The sequence below is a fragment of the Micropterus salmoides genome, unplaced genomic scaffold, assembly GCF_014851395.1.
Source record: "Micropterus salmoides isolate LMB-PRFRI ecotype aquatic unplaced genomic scaffold, ASM1485139v1 Ms_hic_scaffold_11, whole genome shotgun sequence".
NCBI classification, from domain to species: domain Eukaryota; kingdom Metazoa; phylum Chordata; class Actinopteri; order Centrarchiformes; family Centrarchidae; genus Micropterus; species Micropterus salmoides.
The window spans coordinates 29,823,309-29,843,995 of record NW_024040152.1 but is presented as its reverse complement, the minus strand read 5'-3'; the positions used below and the strand labels follow the sequence as shown (position 1 = coordinate 29,843,995).

Below are 20,687 nucleotides of genomic sequence, written 5' to 3'. Positions count from 1 at the left end.
GAATACATGATGAAAGCTGGACACTTATTTTGGTGTCATGTCTAGACTTTGATAAATAGATTTAATTTCATGCTGGTACCCTCCCCAAGTGTTATTTAATTATTTGCTCACAATGTTTGCAGTACATGTGAACACATACATCACACTGATTACTCTGGAAGAGGAATTCAAACCTGCTGATGCAAGTTAACGTCATGAGAAGATGTCAGAGCTGTTGTGATGTTGCATTGCTGCGTGTTTACGGTGTTATAACACAAAACAGCCGTTTGTTAAGAGGGTCATCTGTTAGCAGGCTGAAGTAAAAGCTGGGCAGATGTAGCCTGGAGAAACATTAAAGGTTGTCTTCTTTTTGAAGGGAGTACATTCATGCAACACGGCTTCTTGGAATGGAGTTTTGTCATCATCTGTCACATGCTGCTTAAACCACTAAAGTAATTAGGAATGAAACAGAGCTTTTATTAACACTGGTCTAGTTTGTATAATGATAATTAGAGCACAGGGCACATTCGCTGAAATTTGTTTAATTAGGAAGAAAATATGTAATCACTGATAAATAAGCTATACAAGAGGTGCTACACCACAGAACAACTGTAGAATAGCAAAAGATGATATAAATCCCTACATTTAAAATTCCACTTTATGATTATTTTTAAGCTCCTTATCGCCTGTGTTATTCATAACAGATAAGCAATAAATAATTGTATAGTGTGACCAACACAATATTAGAAATATTAAACATACACTGTTCTTTCCTGTAGGCCGGGTCTGTGTTATGATGAAATTAGGTGAGGCATGAATTGCATGAATTATTATTATGAGCAATAGTGGAAAAGAAGTATAAAATAATATTTTTATAATATTATATAAAAGAGAGCTTATAATCTAAGCAATACGGTTACAATCTCTCATGTGCGACGGGATGTCACAGGATTTTGACGTAAATTTTGGACCTATGCTTTTTTGGCTTACCTACTTGCGCTTGAGGTTGATGCTTCCTCTGCAGACTGCTTTACTCTCGCGTGTCATGTGACTAGTGTGTTATCGCAGCCTTTGCAATTAGAAAATCTTGTTTTATCATATTGCAATATTATTGCAAATGCAATTAATCGCTCAGTCCTAGTGTCAATCCTCAGCTGAAAATAGTCCCCAACAAGTTCACTATTTCCTCCTGTTTGAGTAATAACTGCTAAGAACTACAGTGAGTTTAATGCCAGCTGTTTTAGGAAATAAAAAAAATCTTAAAGCTTTACGTTTTGAGTCCTAATAGACTGGGGACCACACACAACATACAAAAATCAGAAAGTATTGTGAAGCTGACTAATGTATTGTTGGTTTTGGTCTTTTCATGGGATTTGTTGGCAAAACGAAAAATATGAAATGCGACTAGCCTTATCCTCTAAAGCTACACTGTGAACTTGAGAGTTTAATGATAGCATTCTCAATGAAAGAAGTTCTCACTCTTTTCTGTTTATATAGATTCACAATTTCCTGATTTTCCATCAGTGACAATATACATATGACATGAGTCATCTCCGTTGCTCAGCTGCTGTCCCTATAATTTAGGCTCAATATGGATGTGCTTTGCCTTAACGCAGCTTCTGCCCAGTGATTGCAGTGGATCCAGAGACAATTTACATTTTCCCATGATATTAAGACGCTGAACCAAAAGTAATGCGTGTCCTTAAGAGCATCATCACATGTGCTCAATGACCGCTCAGTTGAATATACTGCATTTTTGCGCTGTAACTGAACAGTGTTATGTATGTAGCCATGCACGTGTGTTTGTAAGCTACTTTATGCTTAGGCTTACATTTGCTGCTTATCTCAATACTGCTTTCTTGTTTCCCTGCAGGTAAATACAGCCCTTGCACAACAACAGAGGTGAGTAATTGTATTTCTGCTGTAGTTATTGTATTTCATCATCACATGCTTACAGAGAAATTATAACTTAACTTTGGCAAATTATGTCTGGAAAAATTTTTCTTACTGTGGCAATATTTACTTAATGTTTTTGATGTGAAGTTACTAGAGTTTTAAAAAACAAATGATATGCTTGCTATGTTTAAAATGAGTATTTTGGTCACACTAATGGATTTGTTTGGGGAGTAACTAGGTTTGAAACATTGTTTGGATTGTTTTAGTTTTGTTAGTACCTTAAACCACTCACAGAGTGCAGGCTGGGAAACTCCAGTGTTTCTGGAAAGGAACCAGTCAGTCAATAACAAGGTATTTATGAAAGGAAATATATGGTCGTACAGAGATTATACCAGGCCTAACCACAATAACAGCATTATGTTCTTTTTAAATATTTATCCTTCACAGTTGGTTACATTAGCTAGTTACAGTAAAAGAGGGCAACAGAGATAACATTAAGTTTAGAGTGGGCACTCTCTGATTATTTCAAGTACAACCAGTGTCAGATAGGGCTGTGGTTGAAACTGTCATAACGCATGGGTGTGTGTTGTGTTAATCTTCATGCCTGCAATGCAACTGTTGCGTGGGTTTCTTACTTTCTGTGTGAACGTAAGATGAAAAGATTGATACCACTCTCATATCTGTACACTAAGTATAGAGCTGGAGCCAGGAGGCAATTAGCTTAGCTTAGCATAAAGACTGGAAACAGGGGGAAGCAACTAGCCTGCCTCCCTCCAAAGTTCCAATATGTGCCTACCAGCCCTCTGAGGCTATATCTGCACTACTACGTAGTGAGTAAGTTTGCACTTCCTTGTCCAGACTAAAAAGATGAATCCATAGACCTGAAATTGAGAAGTTTGAAAACGATGACACAGACACTCACATTTGGCCTTCTGATTAGGTCTTGCAAAACAAAAACATGATGCTACTGACAGTGTTTTAGTTTTGATATTTTGTACTGTGCAAATAGCCCTTGAACATTTGTACAGTGCAAGTCGCCGTAATTACTTTGCGACGACTTCCAGTCTGTTTCCCGTCACCACAGCCTCTTTGTACTCCTGTGTTACTTTCAGTTCCACATCGTTTTTGGTCCATGCAAAAAAATCTCTGGTGTGGTTGTTGGTCTGTAGTAGTACTTTCTTCTTTCGCCAGATCTTCTTCTAGACAATCTGCCCCCTTTTTACACCAGCATGTTAAACCAGCATAATGCTAACCTAATCTAATCACCCCCTGCCTATCTTCATACTTAATTTACAAGCATCAGAGTGGTATCAATCTTCTCATCTAACTCTTGGCAAGTCAGCAAACATACAGGGCTTATAGAAGGGCCACAGTAGTATAGATAATTTACTTTGTCTTATACAACACACTAATACTTGCTGTAGTTTATACTGGCTGATGGTTATACATTTTTAAAATTGTTAGGACAAGGCAAAAGTTGTGAGTGTGGAAGACTATTCCCCGGCATGTGTCCCAGCCTCCCGTCTTTTAGCTTGTGTCTTCACCCAGTCATTTTCTCCAGCAGCCCCAGAGCTCCCAGCTGGCTTCTCTGATTGAGTGGTTGGAAATGTCACCCAGCAAGGCCTCCTTTTTGATAACTACTTTGGGAGACGCTTCAGACCTAATTAAAGGGCTCTGTTAAATGTTTTCTTCTCCACATACTCTCTCTGGTGGATCATCAACTGCTGTTAATTGCTGTGATAATAGTTTGTGAAAATAGGTCTTACATTTGCTTTTCTGCTTTTGCTGTTTAGCAGGGACATGCACAGGGCTAGAATTAACCAGAAATTTAAAAAGCTGCACACTGTGTGTAAGTTAACATATTATTGCAGATATAATATCAATTTGATTGTAAAAGTGGGCTGTTGCTCAGGCAGCGTCCCTGCTTTTTAGGAATATTTTGTTTGTTGTAGATGGAATAATTTAGACTGCAGGGATCTCTTTGGTGTGACTTTTGGTAGATGCTGATTGTTTGATGAATTCAAAGCTGATAAATAGTTTTAGAAACTGTTTTGTGTGTGTGATGTTGCACACTGACCGAGGGTCTCTCCCCTGTTCATTATAGGACAGCGAATACCTCAAGCACACACACACACACACACACACACACACACAAACACACTGACAGTTCACAGTGGAAGTAGAAATGTGAAACTGTATAGACAAATCCCTGCTAAGCAGCTTTACACTAGAAATTAGTTCTCACAATACAGTGTGTTACAGACTGGCTGACAAAACTACCGGCAATTTATTGGAGCTGCTTGATGCTTGACAGCATTAACTCCTGCAGCAGAGGCATTCTGCTAGCATACAGTGCGGAATTAGCCCAAAGCTGGATGAACAGGAACACGGGTAGTCAACGCTGACAGACATTATCTGCACATGGCTTCAAACAGTGTGAACTCTAGCAAATGATGCCGCTGTGAATGTCAGATGATGCTGATTTCCTCAGAGCCAATGAACCGAGCACCCGGCAAAGAATGCTGCAGCGAAGGGCCCTTTGTACAGAAATCACTATAGCTAAATTCACCGGAAAAGGACAGAATTTGTTAGCGATCTCTCAAATGTGATGATTGCATTCTTTAACCACACATCAGCTTTCTTTACATGCTAGCTTTTGCACTGAATATGTTGGTTGGCCATGCTAGCTACACCCTCCTGGTCCTGTGATGAAATGTAACCTCATAAAACCTTTGTGGATTATGCTTCAAAACATTCCTCTCTGTCAAAGTTTAACTGTGCATGCTTCGTGCGCTCTTAACTGAGCTTTGAAGTCTGGGAAGGGATTAGAGTTTAATGTCAAATTCAGTGTTTACTTGTGAACGTGTTTGGCAGGAATCACATCTGCTCATGGGCTTACTATAAGACTTTTGTGTGTATAGATATATAGGAAGACAGAACAGCATTAATGGTGTCTCTGTTCTGTGTGAGATGTTATGTTGGTTCCACGTCCAGACAAACCAAAGCAACCATGCTCAGTCATATGACAGTCAGAGGTCACACTAGCATAGTCAGACGTAAGAATCTGAAAAAGGAGTCCCCTCAGCGTTTGTTTGTGCCTGAGAGGAAATAACCTGAGTTTTCTGTGTCACAATGAATCCACAAACAGTCTGACGCCTGTTTATTGTTTTGGGAATCTTTTTTCTGTAAACAAGTTCAAGTGTACTGTCTGTCTTCATTATTCAGTTAGTTCATTGCTATCAACTTAACACTAATGTCCTCAATTATAAATGGACACACTGATTGGCCATAATCACGTTTGTTAGATGAGGAGTTGTTGTGTATTCTCCATTCTTTTGTGTGGTTCCCCCAGCTTTAGAAAATCTTATTAAATATGTCAAATCTGAACGATGGCCCTAGCAGAAAGTTTGATCAATTCGATAAAGTTCTTTCCTGAAAGAAAGGGACTTTAGTTAATTTCTTAGTCTTAGAGAATTAAAAGGCCATGTAGATTTTAGCCTCACAAAGCCTCAAACAGCCTGACTTATTTATACGTATGCATACATTTAGTGCCCTGCATGTACTAGTGGCCAATGTGAAGCTTCAGTTGAGAAGTTGAGACTTAAGTGGTACATCTGAGAAGTTACTGAAGAGCTTTATTTAAAGATGTCGGTGAAGCTGGTGGATGTAAAGGCCAATCAGTCTCTCTCTCTTTGTTCATGGAGCTAGAGTTAATGTGGCTTGTGAATAATTGATGGAGTGACTAAACTGCTCATTAGTGTCTTATTTATTTATTGTGGATGTGTTGTTAACAGAACAGAAACTGCACCACATGGACTAGCCCTGAGTCTAGATTCCTGGCTCTTATTGTCAAAAAGATGTAATATAATTAATACAAAGTGGTTTGTATAAAAGGAAGGTAATCAGTAGAGAGGTAATTCATTTGTTGCCGTTTCTTATTTAAAAGTAAAGTGAAATTCCACCTAGCTCAGTTCCTGTTCAGTTTCACTGACCTAATTCCTGTCCACCCACTAATGAGTAAATATAAATGCTTTAAATCCCCACATTGTTTCTACAATCCTTTAATTCTGACGCGTTTGTGCTGATTCTTGTAATCCTCTGCTAGTTGGCTAACAGAGATAGATGGGAGGCTTTTGCGTACGAGAGAGTAGATCTCATAGATTTCAGTTAGCATTTAATTAGCATAATTGGCTGTGGCGTTTTTGTCTATGAGGAGCTCACTAAGCTACATAACGGAAACTAATGAGATTCAGCAGCTGGTGTCTTTGTCTGAGGTCACTAAAAAATGCATTGCTGACCCATAACATCCCATTTTCCAGATCCGTAGACTACTTTACTGCCAGCCTCCTTGCCACATGTAATTCCTCCCTGACCTTCCACAGTTTCACATTGATTAGTCAAGAGATGAATTAGATAATAGACTCATCTTTTAAGGCTTAAAGAATTCCAAACTGGTTCTAGCTTCTCAAATGTGAGGATTAGATAGCCTACTTTTTTTCTGTTTAATTCCACTTTTAATTGAATATATTTAGGTCTTCAAAAACAATAAAAACAAACAAACAAAAGAGGCAATTTTAAGAAACTATTTAAGTGGAATATTTTGGGAAATATGCTCATGCCAAGCGTTAGACAAGAAAAGCAATAACGCTCCATAAATCCGTCCATTCAGAATGAAGATGGCACCTGTCTTTTCACCACCATGAGGTTGCCAGGCACCCCGCAGAGACTTGAAGAAGTTGAGACGTTTACATATTACATATAGGCAGATAACACCACGTAAATCCACAAATTGTTATTTTTCTTTTTGTACGGATTCAACAAACAAGTTATAACATGCTAATCACATTACATCATTTGTAATGTCCTGAACTAGAACAAAGGTTATTAGATGTTACATGCACTGTTATCAGTATAAGGCTCTGTTGTCATATCATATCCTGCTAGTGTTCACTGCTTATACCTGAGGTCGTGTACTACAGTTGCTTTTGAACGCTGTAGTGAAATTCAACCTTGACTGGATCAGAAACTGACACCTAAACATAACATTCAGTTGTCCCGTTATGAAGTACTTCAATTTGTTATGTAAAAACCTGCATTGTCCATCAGGGATAATAGACATGTAGGTGGATAAATGGATATTGGAGAGAGGGTCCATGAATGTGATAAAGTGCTGTCTCTGTGTGTAACTGAGGAAGAATTTGAAGCCAGCACGTTGATAACTAAGGAAAATTATAAATGCATTTTGTGATCATGGCATATTTATTCATTGCCGTCACACTGCCAGTGTTTTCTGATTTCAAATGTGAAAACAGGAATAGCATAAGAAATAAAATTCAGAGTTCAGTTTGTACTTTTGTTTAAACAAGATTTGGCTCTAAACCCAATTTGTATTATCACAAAGCTACGGTCACTGATGAAAAGTTCAGGTGAGGTTATGAGGTGTTTGCAGGACAGCAGCGATTAAGTGGCTTCGGGAAACAATGTAAAAACATTTCCCTGTGCGTCACAACGCCTTTTATTTTGCCTCTTTGGCCAGCTTGCCTCCTCTCCGTGACAGGAATGCTGAAATTTAAGCCAAGCTATTTGATGTTGTTCTTGCCTGAGATGATGTCCACTGCTGCACTTTGCACCACGGGCAAATCTCATTTGGTTGATATCTTCATCCTCTTCCCACTTTTCCGTCTCTCCACCCCTTCCTCCCTTCTATCCCATCTTTCTGCTCAGTCGCCTGGAAGCCTGGGAACCAGTCAGGGAGATTTCTAAGTGGAATAGAGACATGTTCAAACATCTCACAGTCACGGGGTTAATTATTAGTGAAGAATGTGTAAGAAATGACTTTGCCAGGCTCTTATAGACCTGACTGACAGGATTATCTCTAACACTAACATTGTTACGATCAGGGGGTGAATCAAAGTATGTGATTAGTGGTTGAGTGGGTTTTTCTGTGATTAGAGAGCAGGGCAGCTGATGGCCGATATTTCATACTGATATCAAAACAAAGAAAAGTTGTGTATAATTATTCCATGCGGGGTACAATCTAATATACCTGTTATCTTAGCCAGTAACGTGTTTTTTAAACAGATTTTTTATTAATTAATGAAATAGAAAAATTCATCAGGTTATGCTGTAGATTTCAGAACGTGACAGGTGTATAAACTAGAATAGGGGAACAGTTCGTCCATCAAGTCTTCCAACCTGAACGACAACATAGGTCGTTTTAACGAACCTCCCAATACTCAGACTTATATGAGCGTATCCTAAAATAGCGCCGCTACCGGTGGCGTTTTTCCATGCCTCCCAAAACGGCAATTTCGAACTCCGTTTCCTCGACCAGTCCTACGTTTTGGAAATCACGTGACCTATATCTAAGGTGACCAGATGTCCCAAAAAATTTGTGACAGTCCTGAATTACGAGCAGTTGTCCCGACTCCTGTATGGTTTGTCCCGAAAATTACCCTTAACATGGGTTATGTACTGTTACATGTCCACATTTGTTGTGTTTTTCCTGATGACAGGTGACTTCAATGAACAAAAATAATAAATTTTAGCCTTGTATTTTGATTTTCACGTGTGTAAATGCTTGTTTGTCGTTGAACTGCATTCTTCCCTGCAGTATAACAATATATATGTAAAACTAGCCAGTAATGATTTTAGATTAGATTTGTTGTCATTTGGGATGATACATCGGCCTCATGAGTGCAGGTATCGGCTGATGCTGATTATCTCAAAAGGCCAGATATTGGCCCGATTAATCAGCTGTCCAATAAATTTGTAATTAGTCTAATTGTGATAGGGGAAAACACATTTTTTGTAATAAATTTTTTAGTATTTTGTATTTTAAAACAAAAAGGAACATTGGTCAGTAGCATATCTCCCCTCCAGTACTGTACATAGTCACACCAATACAGTATATGCCTTTAGCAAGGGAAAGAAATACAAATAAATACAAAACTAAAAATAGTAATGTCCTATAAGTGTGCAAAAAAAAGTTGTGAGAAACTAGATCACCTCATTCCTCCCATCACCACGTATTTTCCAGGAGTTCCTCATTTTTGGACTTTCCCATAACAACGTTTGTATTTTTTATTTGGATGTAAAGTTCCTGACTTACCATTGAACAAAATGACCAATTAAGGCACTGAAGTATTTTCATTTCAAATCATCATCTGGGTGAAGAAATTTAATCTATGATTGAATTTATAAAGGATCATTTGGTCTCGATTCCTATGAAAGAATGCTTTTTGACCACTGCCTGTTCATATCTATTTTCAACCATAAATGTATTTGTAAAGACTTGAGACAGCTCCTTTATCTGATTCCTTAAAGATTTTATTAAAAGAATGAGAGGTGAAGCTACTGTCTCCTACCCATCCATAAACATGTAGTACAGTGTGTACCAAGAATTAGGGAGATCAAAATTACATTTATGGTGCTGGAATCAACCATCTTGTCCCACAATATCCTTTAAAGAGAGGATGCCTTTTCTACTCCACTCATTAAAAGCAATCAGATGACCACCTATAAGAAGGTCATGGTTATAAAATATTGCAGTATCTACATGCCAATTACCGTCTATTTTAAATTCCTGGCATACAACGTACCAAACAGTAATGCTGTTGCTAATTACAGGCCCAAACTTAGCTAATTGAAAGCGAAAAAAATAATTTGCTGCAGCCTTTCTTTTCCAATTTAAGTGAATCTCCTTTTGCAGATCAGAGACTGTTATAGCCTTTGACTGAATTCTTGAAGATGTGGTTTTTAGATCTCCAAGAAAAGCTGCAGATAAGAAACAGTAGCCTGAAGTTCCACATACTTAACACAAAAGCTCATAATGGGCAGGGCAGAACAATCCATACCTGCCACATTTTCTCTGGCATGCTGTGGCTGTCTGCTGAACAGGATTTCACAGAAGGTCTGGAGGAGTGTGTTTGCATGTGCGTTTTTGGTGTGTGTGTGTGTGTGTGTGTGTGTGCGTGTCTGCATGGTGTCATATATCAGTGAGTGTGGATTTGGGTGTAGCTTAGACAAAGAGGTGGCATTCAGCCATTTCCCCCATGGAGAAACCCAGCTGTTATGCACTGATGGGGGAGAGGAAAACAGATCTCTCAGACTCCTCCTGACTACATGAATGTCCAATGAACTGCCCTTGATCTTCATGTCTTCAGGCACGCACACACACACACACACACACACACATACACACATGATACAGTTCTGTCTCTGATCCTTGTCTAACTCCCTCCTTTATGCATTTCCTCATTTCCCCTTTCTCGCAGTTTCTGTTCTCTCAGTGGTTTATATGTTGTCTTGTTCACTCTCAGTCTTTTCTCAGTGCTCAGGGCTGCAGAATAATTCCCTGTGTGATTTCCCACTCTTGTCTTTTGTCTTGGCTTTGGCAATCCTGCCTTTATCCACCATGACGCTCCAATTCCAGGGCAGATTGAGAGCTGTAACTAACCATCAGCATAAACTAAGCTACTCATGACCTACAGGCACTGGAATAGGAAAAAAATACTATATGTTTTAACATTTTTGGGATACCAGACCTTATTGGCGAGCATTTTATAAAATAAACAGTAATGTCTGTTAGATTGAAGAATGCATTGATTTACAATGTTGAAACTTGAAATAGTCAGTACTTCACAATGAACATTTAGTGATCTTTTTTTTTAATCAAAGTTATATTATTATAAAATAAAAATAAAATAATAAGTTTAAGACTTGCAATAAGCTATTGTAAAAACACCACCAAACTCACATTTTCCATTTCAAGTGTTTGCTTATTATTTGTATTCTGAGTTTGATTATTTGAAGACGTGATCAAAATGAAATTCTGTTGCTTAGCTGACTTCTTCGTCCTGACTGTAAAAACAAAAGCATGGTTTCATAAACCAATTTTCAAAAGTTTGCCTCAATCTGCATTCATCTACAGTATTTATTATTGCTTTTAAATAAATCAAGCATTCATTGGCAAATTCCATTAAAGCCTTATTTAAAGGTTCAGTGTGTTTTAGTGGCATCTTGTGGTGAACTTTGCAAATTGCAACCAGGGACTCCTCGGGTGGTCCCATTTCCCGAGTTGTGAAGTTGTTCTTCCGACTGCAGTGTGTGTTCATGTGCTTTTAAGTTGGAATGTGGAATCAACATGGACGCTCCTACAAAGTTGTGTTGGATTAGTATTATCAGAGCGTATAAACAACACGCAGACATCTAGTTCACTCTACATGGACAGCAAACCAACCATTATAACCATATTACAAATTACTTTTTTGCAAATTATGAATATGCTATACGTCGTTTTGCGTGAATCAAAGTTCTGTATACTTCTTTGTGTCCCATGTATGCATGTCTTTACCGCTACTTTCTGCCACGGGCTTTCTATGTGCTCTCCCCTTACCTTTTTGATGCTTTTTCCGCCATAAAATTTTGCCACTGAAATTAATTCAAGCACTGTTTTATTTGAAAGACAAACTTTTAATAGCCACGTTTCAAGCCTACATGCCTGAGTATTTAATGATAAACATTTGGGTGGAGTATCATTCACATCCTGACATCCTAAAAGTCTAGGATGAATCTCAGACAGTGAACAAATGGTCGTCCTCTGGTACACCTTTGCTCTTGCCTCTGATTATTCTGAATTCCTTCATCCTTTGACTCTGTCTACTTGAGGACATGTGTGATGTGATGATAGTGTTTTTCTTTATGCGTCAGTTAATCACAAGATCTTGTATCAGTGATCTGCTCCTAGCGTCAGCCTCCAAAAAACCAGTGAGTTTGTGTGTGTTTGCGTGTGTGTAGGAGAGCTTTCTCATCAAAGGTTGAGTCATGAGGTCACCATATTACAGCTGTTCATCTCAGGCTTGACACACAAAAAGGATCATATTGCATAACACAGACAAATCCATGTTTGTTTCTATTATGTAGCAGATGGACAACAGAACAATGTACAAAATGACAAGACAAATGATGCATTCTTCAAAAATGTGTGTTGTTTAATATTCATACATCCATTTGTATAATCAGACTGCGGTTATTGTACTTCCAAAGTGTACAACCTATGTGCATTGTGAGTTATTAAGATTGTTAGATATACAGATGGAAGTGACATCATTTTCATAAAAAAACATCCAAGCATGCTGATAATTATCTTGTAAACTTTACAGATAGAGGTGACACCTGTGGAAATGAGTGTAAATATGCAAAAGTGACACAGTATGTACAAGAATGAATGCAGCTCATGTGACACTACTTTTTGTTTATCTCCCGTGCCCTCTCAGGTGATTGAGTCTCTGGGCATCATGATCTACAAAGCTCTGGATTACGGGTTGAAGGAGAATGAGGAGAGGGAGCTCAGCCCCCCTCTGGAGCAGCTCATCGACCTCATGACCAACATGGCTGAGGCTGAGAGGGAGGCCTGTCCCGACGAAGGATATGAGGCCACAGAAGAAGAGGATGAAGCAGAGGATGACCCTGACATCTCCAGTGTTCATGGCTACGGAGATATCCTCAAGGTAGGCACAGTAGCTGAGTAAGTGGCTCTGGCTGTCTTGTCTGTTTTTGTTTGGTCATTAGTGGTTATTTATGTTTAAACTATCTAGACAGTAATTTTGACTGATTGTGAACAAATCATTGTTTGAACCCTTAAAGAAGTATCACCCGCAAAGCTCTACAGAGCATTTTAGTGTCCTGCAGCTCATTGTTATGGTTTTACAACCAGCAACTTGACTGTTTTGGGTCATTCTCACCGCTGTCATCATCCTGTTTTCCAGCAGCAGCTGGCAGCTGTTTTTAGCAACAAAGCTCTGCTAAACTCACCGTATGCTACCTGTTTACCTATCTACCTGTTAGAGTGTAGCTGGTGAACATAGTGGGGCATTTAGCAGCTAAAGTGCAAAAGAGATATTCCCCTTAGGAGTTGGTGGAAACCAAAACAAAGCTCAAAGGAGAGTGAATATTGGAATATAATTCATTGGGTTGCCAGAAACATGACTCCAAATGAAAGCTAATGTTGCTCCATGTCTGCTGTATGTGGAAATAGGTATTATATATTATTTTTACATGCCTCATGTCACATCAACTTTATAAGATCATAAAGCATGGCAAATGTGTGTTATTTTTAGCTTGTAGTTCTGCCCCCATGTGGTCAATGACAACTGATTAATGCATCTGTGAAGATTCTCAATTATCCAAGGTTGGTTAAAATCAAATGCAACTAAACCTGGTTGAAGATACTCAAAGACGTTTCGCCTCTCATCCACAAGCCTTCTTCAGTTTTGACTTACTGGCGGGAAGTGCCAGCTGTTTAACCTCTGTGGGGTCATTATCAAGATGATGGATACCGCTTGGTTACTCTGAGGAAGGCACAGACATATTAGTGGGAAAACTAAACAACCACTACACAAACACATGGCTCAAGACAGAAGGGCCAACTTTTCAGGTCAAGACTCAACAGTTAACTTACATTTGAAGGATAAAGGAAACTCCTTCAAGGACAACAACGTAAATTCTGGATAGGGAGGACAGATGGTTTGAAAGATGAGTCAAAACAGCCATCTACACCAGAGTAGAGAAACCACCTCTCAACGGGGGGAGAGGGGCTGAGACACCACTTATGCTTGACTTACAATGCTGTCCTTTCATCCCTTCCAAGGCGATTAAGCAAACGCTCACATATGGCCTCATGTGAGAATGCCATCTCCGGTCATCCAGACTTGGCCTCACATGACTCCAACAACCACAACAACTGTCGTCATTACAGACAGAAGCACTAACGAACCAAGCGGTTTCCATCACCTAGATTGTTGATTAAGTTAGAGAAAAGCAAAACATTAAGAAATGTTTTAGTCCACATTTGACAGAGGGCTACTACAACAGCTGTGAGAAGTCTGATTTCATGAATTTCAGTAATGGAAGAACTATACAATTAGTTACTGTAAGTTGAGCCCAGACACCAATTTAAATGATCTCCTTCACAAGTGAAAGTCCTGCATGCAAAAGTATTGTCAGCAATATATGCCTAAAGTTTGAAAAGTAGAATTGCAGGTTATACAGACTGTCTCCTTTCAGAGTGGTATATTATTTGTATTGTCGGATTATTATCACTGACACAATAACTTGTAAGCATTTCTATGGTGTAGCTGGTTGAGGAGGAGCTAATTTTAACTACTTTATATACTGTTGGGTAGTTATTATACATCATATATTAAGCTTGTTATCATATGTTTTAGATGTAGTAAATATAGCTGTTAAATAAATCTAATGAAGTAAAAAGTATAATATTTATATATCCAGTAGAAGTATAAAGTATCTTTTTAAATTGGAAATACAGTTCTTGACTAAACATAATCCACGGATGGACTCCAGGAACAGATGATATCAGCGAGGGTAACTCTTCAGGAAAAGACATGTGTGAGAAAATGAAAATGTTAAGCATGGCTCCGAACACAGAGAATAAAACCACAGTGCAGTCTGGCTGTCGGCCTCATGCTTGCTGGGAGTCATGTCTCACTGTTGTCCAGTGGAGCCCAGAGTCACTGTGTCAGACCTCACATGGTCTCACACTGTTTACGTAATGTCCACATACCCAGTCACACACACGAACACACACACAGCAACAGTGCCCTCCAAGGAGATGTATCTGAGCAGTGTGGCAGTCTGGCTGGCCCAATGGCTAGCTAGCTGTCAGTTCCAATTGTTGTCTCAGTATTTTTCACCCTCAGACTATTCACTCTCTGTACTCCCTCAGTTTACCTTTTGTCCTACTGTACTAACCCTAGCTGACATAGAATCCACTATTAACTGTTTTTAACCACATTAATTCACTTAAAGGTGGGGTATGTGATTACAATCCAATACGTGTCTTTTTGTCAAATTTATATCTCCTCACAGTCCGCAAGCTATCCGTTCTGTGTGCGCTGAAAAAAATCTGATTTTTGTATACAGCCCTGGCTCAGTAAATGGGAAACCAAACAAAGTGGCCCTCACCCCGCCACACAACAATATTTTAGCCATTCCAGCCATGATATGTATGTCAGGTAATGTTGAATTAGGCCTACTTGCCCACGGTGATGTTGTGAGAGTTGTGAGTATCGCTGTCTGGAGCTGGTGTGCTGGCTCTGGGACCATCTCATCCTCTCTGCATGTTAGCTTCTCAGCAGCAACTGTAGCGACAGTTCACGTTGGTTACATTGCTTGCTGTTCTGTTGTTTGCTCTATATCATGGTGTTTGTCATTGAACTGGATTTCTCCAGAATTGCAGACCCTACCTTTAAAGTTATGTGTTTTTTTGTATGTGAAATCAACCACCATAATGCATTCATTTACCCTGGGTACAGCATGTTCTGTTATTCCCACACATGTGAAAGGATGTGGGCAGGAAGAAGCAGTTGTCTGGTATTTTCTGTGTTTAGTGAATTTATTTCTCTAACTGGGATGCAGTCTGGACAAATGGATGCCATGAACATGCCAAGCATTGACCCAGGGTGTCTTCTGTTCCTCTGAGCGAGACAAGGACATATTCTGTTATCACTGTCGATCTGCGTGTGAGAGAGTGTGTGTGTGTGTTTGAGCAGCAGCATGGCCGACCTCAGGCATAGTTGTCTTGTGAATTGTTTTCATCAGTCACTGTTGACATTTCTAAACAACAGTTTAGTTTTGTCTGCAAATGTTTTTTGGGGTATTTTGTTTTTTGGAGTGCTTTACATAACTCCCTTTGTTGAGTATGTGATAGTAATATCAGAATAACATAGATATTGGTAGCCATTGTTGCTTCTAGCATTGCACAGAACTTTGTATTGAATTTTGTAATAGATTCCTGTGGTGCATACTGAAAATCTCTTCTTTGTCTCCCTTGTAGCTTTGCACAGCTCATCTACCCAGTCTATCAGACGCACCCAATCACTACCAGGCAGTGTGTCGTGCTCTGTACACAGAAACCAGGGAGCTGCGCACTTTTCTGGAGAAGATCAAGAGTGCCAAGGAGGTGGGTTCTTATTATCATCATCATGGCTGAGAGCTCATTAATTGCCGTATAAACCATCCAACCAAGCCTGTGTTTCAGTTGCACATTAAACAGCAGATTCTTATTTATGGTTAATGCATAAACTCTCGCTTTATAATACTAGTCTTATTTAAAAACACTGCCTGTACTTCACTCTAATAAAAGGTTACGGGAGGACCACTGACTTTTACGTGAAAGACATAGTGAGGCTTCACTTTAGAAGATTCAGCAGGGTGACCTTACATATCCTGCACACTAATCAACACGACTGTCACTCTCTGTGGGTGTACCACTGATAGTGCTGGCAGGGGCCACATTAGTATTGTGGAACTGCTGGGGCCTGTGGTGATTGTCATTCATATGAAAAGACATATGATCGGTCTGCATATGAATGGTTTTGACACACTCCAAACCCATTTTGAATCAAAATGCATGATGATTATATTCTTGGTTCTTCTCTCTGCTTTTATGTATAAAGGGTTCAAATGAGGAAACCAGCAGAGCATAACAGTCATATCTGAGTGAGCCATCTTGCCCGTTTCAGTATTAAGCCAGATTTCTGAGAGGAAGGGTTTAATTGTAGCATGTAATAGGTATGGACATAGCAGAGAATAATAATTAATATATTTCATTTGTAATGCACATATATAGACACACATAGACATGAGGGCAGTGTACGAACTGCCGTGTTTCCTGTGTGACAGAGCAGTGGCACTCACTGATTCAGAAAGGCATCTGTGGATAAAGAAACGAATGGACACATCAGTGCACAGCCTATATTCCTCAAGCTATGACATAACAACCAATAAATCTGTCTCAAAGCTTTCACTAATGCTGTTCTCTGTAAGAATAAGTGAACAAAACCTGACATTTTTACACAGTGCGCACCAAATAGAAACTCCATTTTATGCCAGAAATCAGGTTTATGCATAAAACATCACACAAAGAAAAAGACAAAACAATATCTAGTTGACAAACATCCCTCAAAAGCATGTTAAAGATTTTAATCACTCATAATAGACAATTTAACATCCATTAAATTAAACCCTGGTTCCCTAAAACCTTTCATTTTAATACATCATATTACCCTTGATTTGCAACATTAGGGGACTGGATACTTGAATAAATCAAGTCTGGGGCATCAGGGAATTTAAGTTTTCACTGTGGTCTGCTCTTTCACAATCACATTCAGGTGTTTAACCCCTTAAAGGTACCTATTACATGGTAATTGCACCTTGATATTACTGTCATATGAAAAGTTTAGAGATGTTTTAAGGCACAAAATTAAGATATTCTGTTGAATGAACTTAAAGCAAACTCTTTAGTCCTAAACTTGCCAGCACCTGCACCACCATTAACAAATGTGTGCAAATAGAACAAAAGTGAGAGTGAAGGCGGCATGTTTTTTTGTTTCTATTGATATTATGATTTGTATCCATCCATCCAACCAATTGGTGGTACACATCAGAGTTTCCATCAAGATATTAGGGTATAAATTGGGGTACATGATTAAACAAGTTATAGCAATTTAACACTGCATATTAGTTCAAGTGAAACATAAGATTCAGTCCTCCTCACCCCATTGGAGTTAAATGTAATATTTAGACAAAATATGTGTACATTTTTGCAGTTTTTTTGGCATGAAAGTGGTTAAACTTGACAACAATGAGTATAAGGACAATATAATGGCTATCAGCAACTTGGCGTACTAAGCCTAGTGTACCTCACTAGTGTTGTAATGTCCAAACAGTCCGATGCAGCCGTGCAGTATGTGGATGACAAGCTGTGCTCTCACACTTTGCTGGCTGACAGGTTGAAGAGGGCCACTGTGAAGAGGGAGTGACATGTTTGTTGTGCATGTCCGACATGGATAACAATATCTGGAGACATGCTGACTCTCAGTCTGCCAAAAGCACTGAGCTCAGGTTCTCACCGCTAATATTGAGACAGTCATGATTCAAATAATCATGCATGAGGCTCCTGCTGCAATGGTAGTAGTTGGGTCTGTGATAATTATATTTTTCAAACTTGTCCACATACCGTAAAGGATTAATGCTCCTTCAGTGTATTACTGGTATGCTGTCTGTTATGGGTCATGTGTCCATATTCAAGGAGGGGCTGGAATGTGATTTCCAATTATTTCCCTCAGTGATCTGCAATTAGCTGGTTTGCACAGTTAGAATGCGTCATAATCACTATCTTTCTACTTAATGAAAAGGCTTGAAATGTTCATAGTATTATTATTTAAATCACAATTTTTTTCATGTTACCCAAGTTCATATTAAGGCTGATAGTTCATCTAAACGCAAAGCCATGTCTTGTTGCTATACAACATGAAAAATGAATTGTCATTCATTAAGATCAAGTGCAGGAGTCATTTTGTGCTTTGTCTCCTCAGGAGCATTTTGGAGCTCAGCTGTGGGTTGAAACATTTCCTGTGGTGTGTGTGTGTGTGTGTGTGTGTGTGTGTGTGTGTGTGTGTGCGTGCGCCACCTCAGGGTTCCTTCCTGCTACGCACTATTGCTGCTGCCCTTTCAGTGTGCGTAATGCATCTGAATGAATAGAGGGGATTTGGTTGGTTACATAACTCTCTGTTAGGAGAGAGAGGACTTATTGCAGGGTGGAGAAAGTTGAGAAAGAAGCCTAAAAAACAGGATATTATTTAAGCCAAGAAACTCAAGTAGTAATGTTTTTATCATCATTTAGTATTTTATATAACACTTAGGTACACATTTCTTGCACATTATTATAAATAATAATTGTAAAAAATAATGCAAAAAAATGTAAACTTGTTAATTATCTATGACTTCAGCTACAGAAATGGAATTGTTAGGACACTCATGAAGCAAACACTGTGCAATGATTATTATTTGACCCTACTTCTATCCTATCTATTTATTCTTATTCCCCTTTCTAGCCACGGTCTGTCTGTCTATCCAAAAACTACTGGATGGATTGCTATGTCATTTTTTACAGGCATTCATGACTTTTTATCTAGCACCATCATCAGCATGTTGTCTTATCTGCCTGTTCTCCCTCTGTGTTGTTGTGAAGTTTCAGAGCGACAGAGACAAACTCATTCTCATGCCTGCCTGCATGTGCACGGTGCGAGAGGAGATTACTCTGAGCAGGGAGACAAATAAAATAAATATAATAGACTTTTGTATATTTCTCTTTTTTCCCTGAAAGGTATACTATATAATTCACTATATTTGTCTCTGGTCATTTTTCAGAAGTCGCTGAGAAACTGAAAAAGGTAGGCAGTGGACTACACCACTGTGAGGCACATGAGGGGGGAGGACATATTCTTTGAAAACGTAAAAAAACGCATTGGACTCGTGGTAGAGAATGAGAGCTGTTAACTATTTGTGTACCAAATACATTGACTTGACGCTGATGCACAACAGTGGTTTGATTTTAATTTTTGGATCATAATTATTGCTAGGGAGAATTCAGTAGTTGCTGAAAATTCTACGCCCTTGTCTAAATTTGTGTGAAACAAACTGTACCTGTCGTACGTGTCCATGTCCAAACTATTACCCCATTTTATTTGGTTTTGGTTCTTTATTAAATGTGTAGATACAATAAACACAAGGCGGAAATGATAAAATGTAGGTCAACAATAAGCCTTTTGCCTCCAGATACAAAAAGCAAATAGTCATCATCAGCACATGGGAGACTAATGAGCAGTATGTATGTGTGTGTATGAGCAAGATGTGTGGTTGTGTAACTGTTATGTGATTTCTCCTGTCTGTTAATGTATGTATGAGTCTGTGTCTGTGTTTATCTGAGTTGTGTATCCATATGAGTGTGTGTCCATATACATTATGTGTGTGTGTGTGTGATATACCCAGGAGTAAGACCCACACTTGCCGGTCTTTTATGGCAGAGCTGTGCCGACCCACAGGGCATCTATCTTTGTCTGTCCACCACTACCAGCCATGGCTGCCAAATAGTTGCTTTGTCTCTCCCCAAAGACACCTGCTGCTGCTGGAGTTTCAGAGAAAAACAGCTGAATTAGTGGTGATTCACAGAAACAAGCCTGGCTCCTATTTGCTCAGGGATAAGTACTTCTTGTCAGCTCTTGAGAGCTGAAAATGAATAACAAGGAGAGCAGAATTCCAGAGAAGAAAAAAAAAGGTTGTAGATGCAGTTGGTAATTGCCCTAATTACTCATGTGGACTTGCAGCAGTGTTGGTTTTGTCCACACGAGGGTTGCCGTGCATGTTTCAATTAAAATGCTGTCCCCATCAAGTGCAGAGAGCACTGCTTAATCAAACCTTTTGAAATGGAAATATGTGGCTTTGATGCAATTTCATGACAGGCCACTCATACCAATGAGACAATGGTGTTTAAAAGCAAGTCTTTAAGCACTTCAGCACTACCTTGTGATACCGATGTATAAACTGTAGTCATGCAGAGTTATTATGCAGCAAAATGCATTATGTTGTGAGTGATGTTATGTAACTGCTACATTGAGCCTAACAGTTCTGTTCCCTGGCAGCATGTTGGTGAATTGAGATTTCCCCGTTGGGCTAAGGTCTTAACTCTGCAGTCAGCTGGGCAGACTCCCGTGATTGTCTTATCAAACTCTCCTCTGCTGTGACGTGACAAAAACAACCTTGCCACAAAAATGAACCAGGGAGAACATTCTGTCTGCCAACTCCTTTCTGTTACATTTTGTTTACTTCTCCCAGCTGTTGCTTTCAAAGCACCTGCAGAGGAATGCTGGTTCTCCCCTTGTTTCCCACAGATAGGCTGTCAGTCAGGCTGCCTGTGTTTTACAACACTAATGGCCTCACGTTGTCCAGTT

At 39.2% G+C, this 20,687-nt stretch overlaps 1 protein-coding gene across 6 annotated transcripts in view; it reads left to right on the top strand.

The window, feature by feature from the left end:
- spire1b (spire-type actin nucleation factor 1b) overlaps positions 1–20,687 on the top strand; it is a 42,562-nt gene that overhangs the window by 3,337 nt on the left and 18,538 nt on the right. For all 6 annotated transcript variants that reach the window (XM_038712198.1, XM_038712199.1, XM_038712200.1 and 3 more), the window contains exons 2-4: positions 1,853–1,881; positions 12,153–12,386; positions 15,731–15,856. In XM_038712198.1, coding sequence (XP_038568126.1) covers positions 1,853–1,881; positions 12,153–12,386; positions 15,731–15,856 — 389 coding nt within the window. The remainder of the gene's footprint in view (positions 1–1,852; positions 1,882–12,152; positions 12,387–15,730; positions 15,857–20,687) is intronic.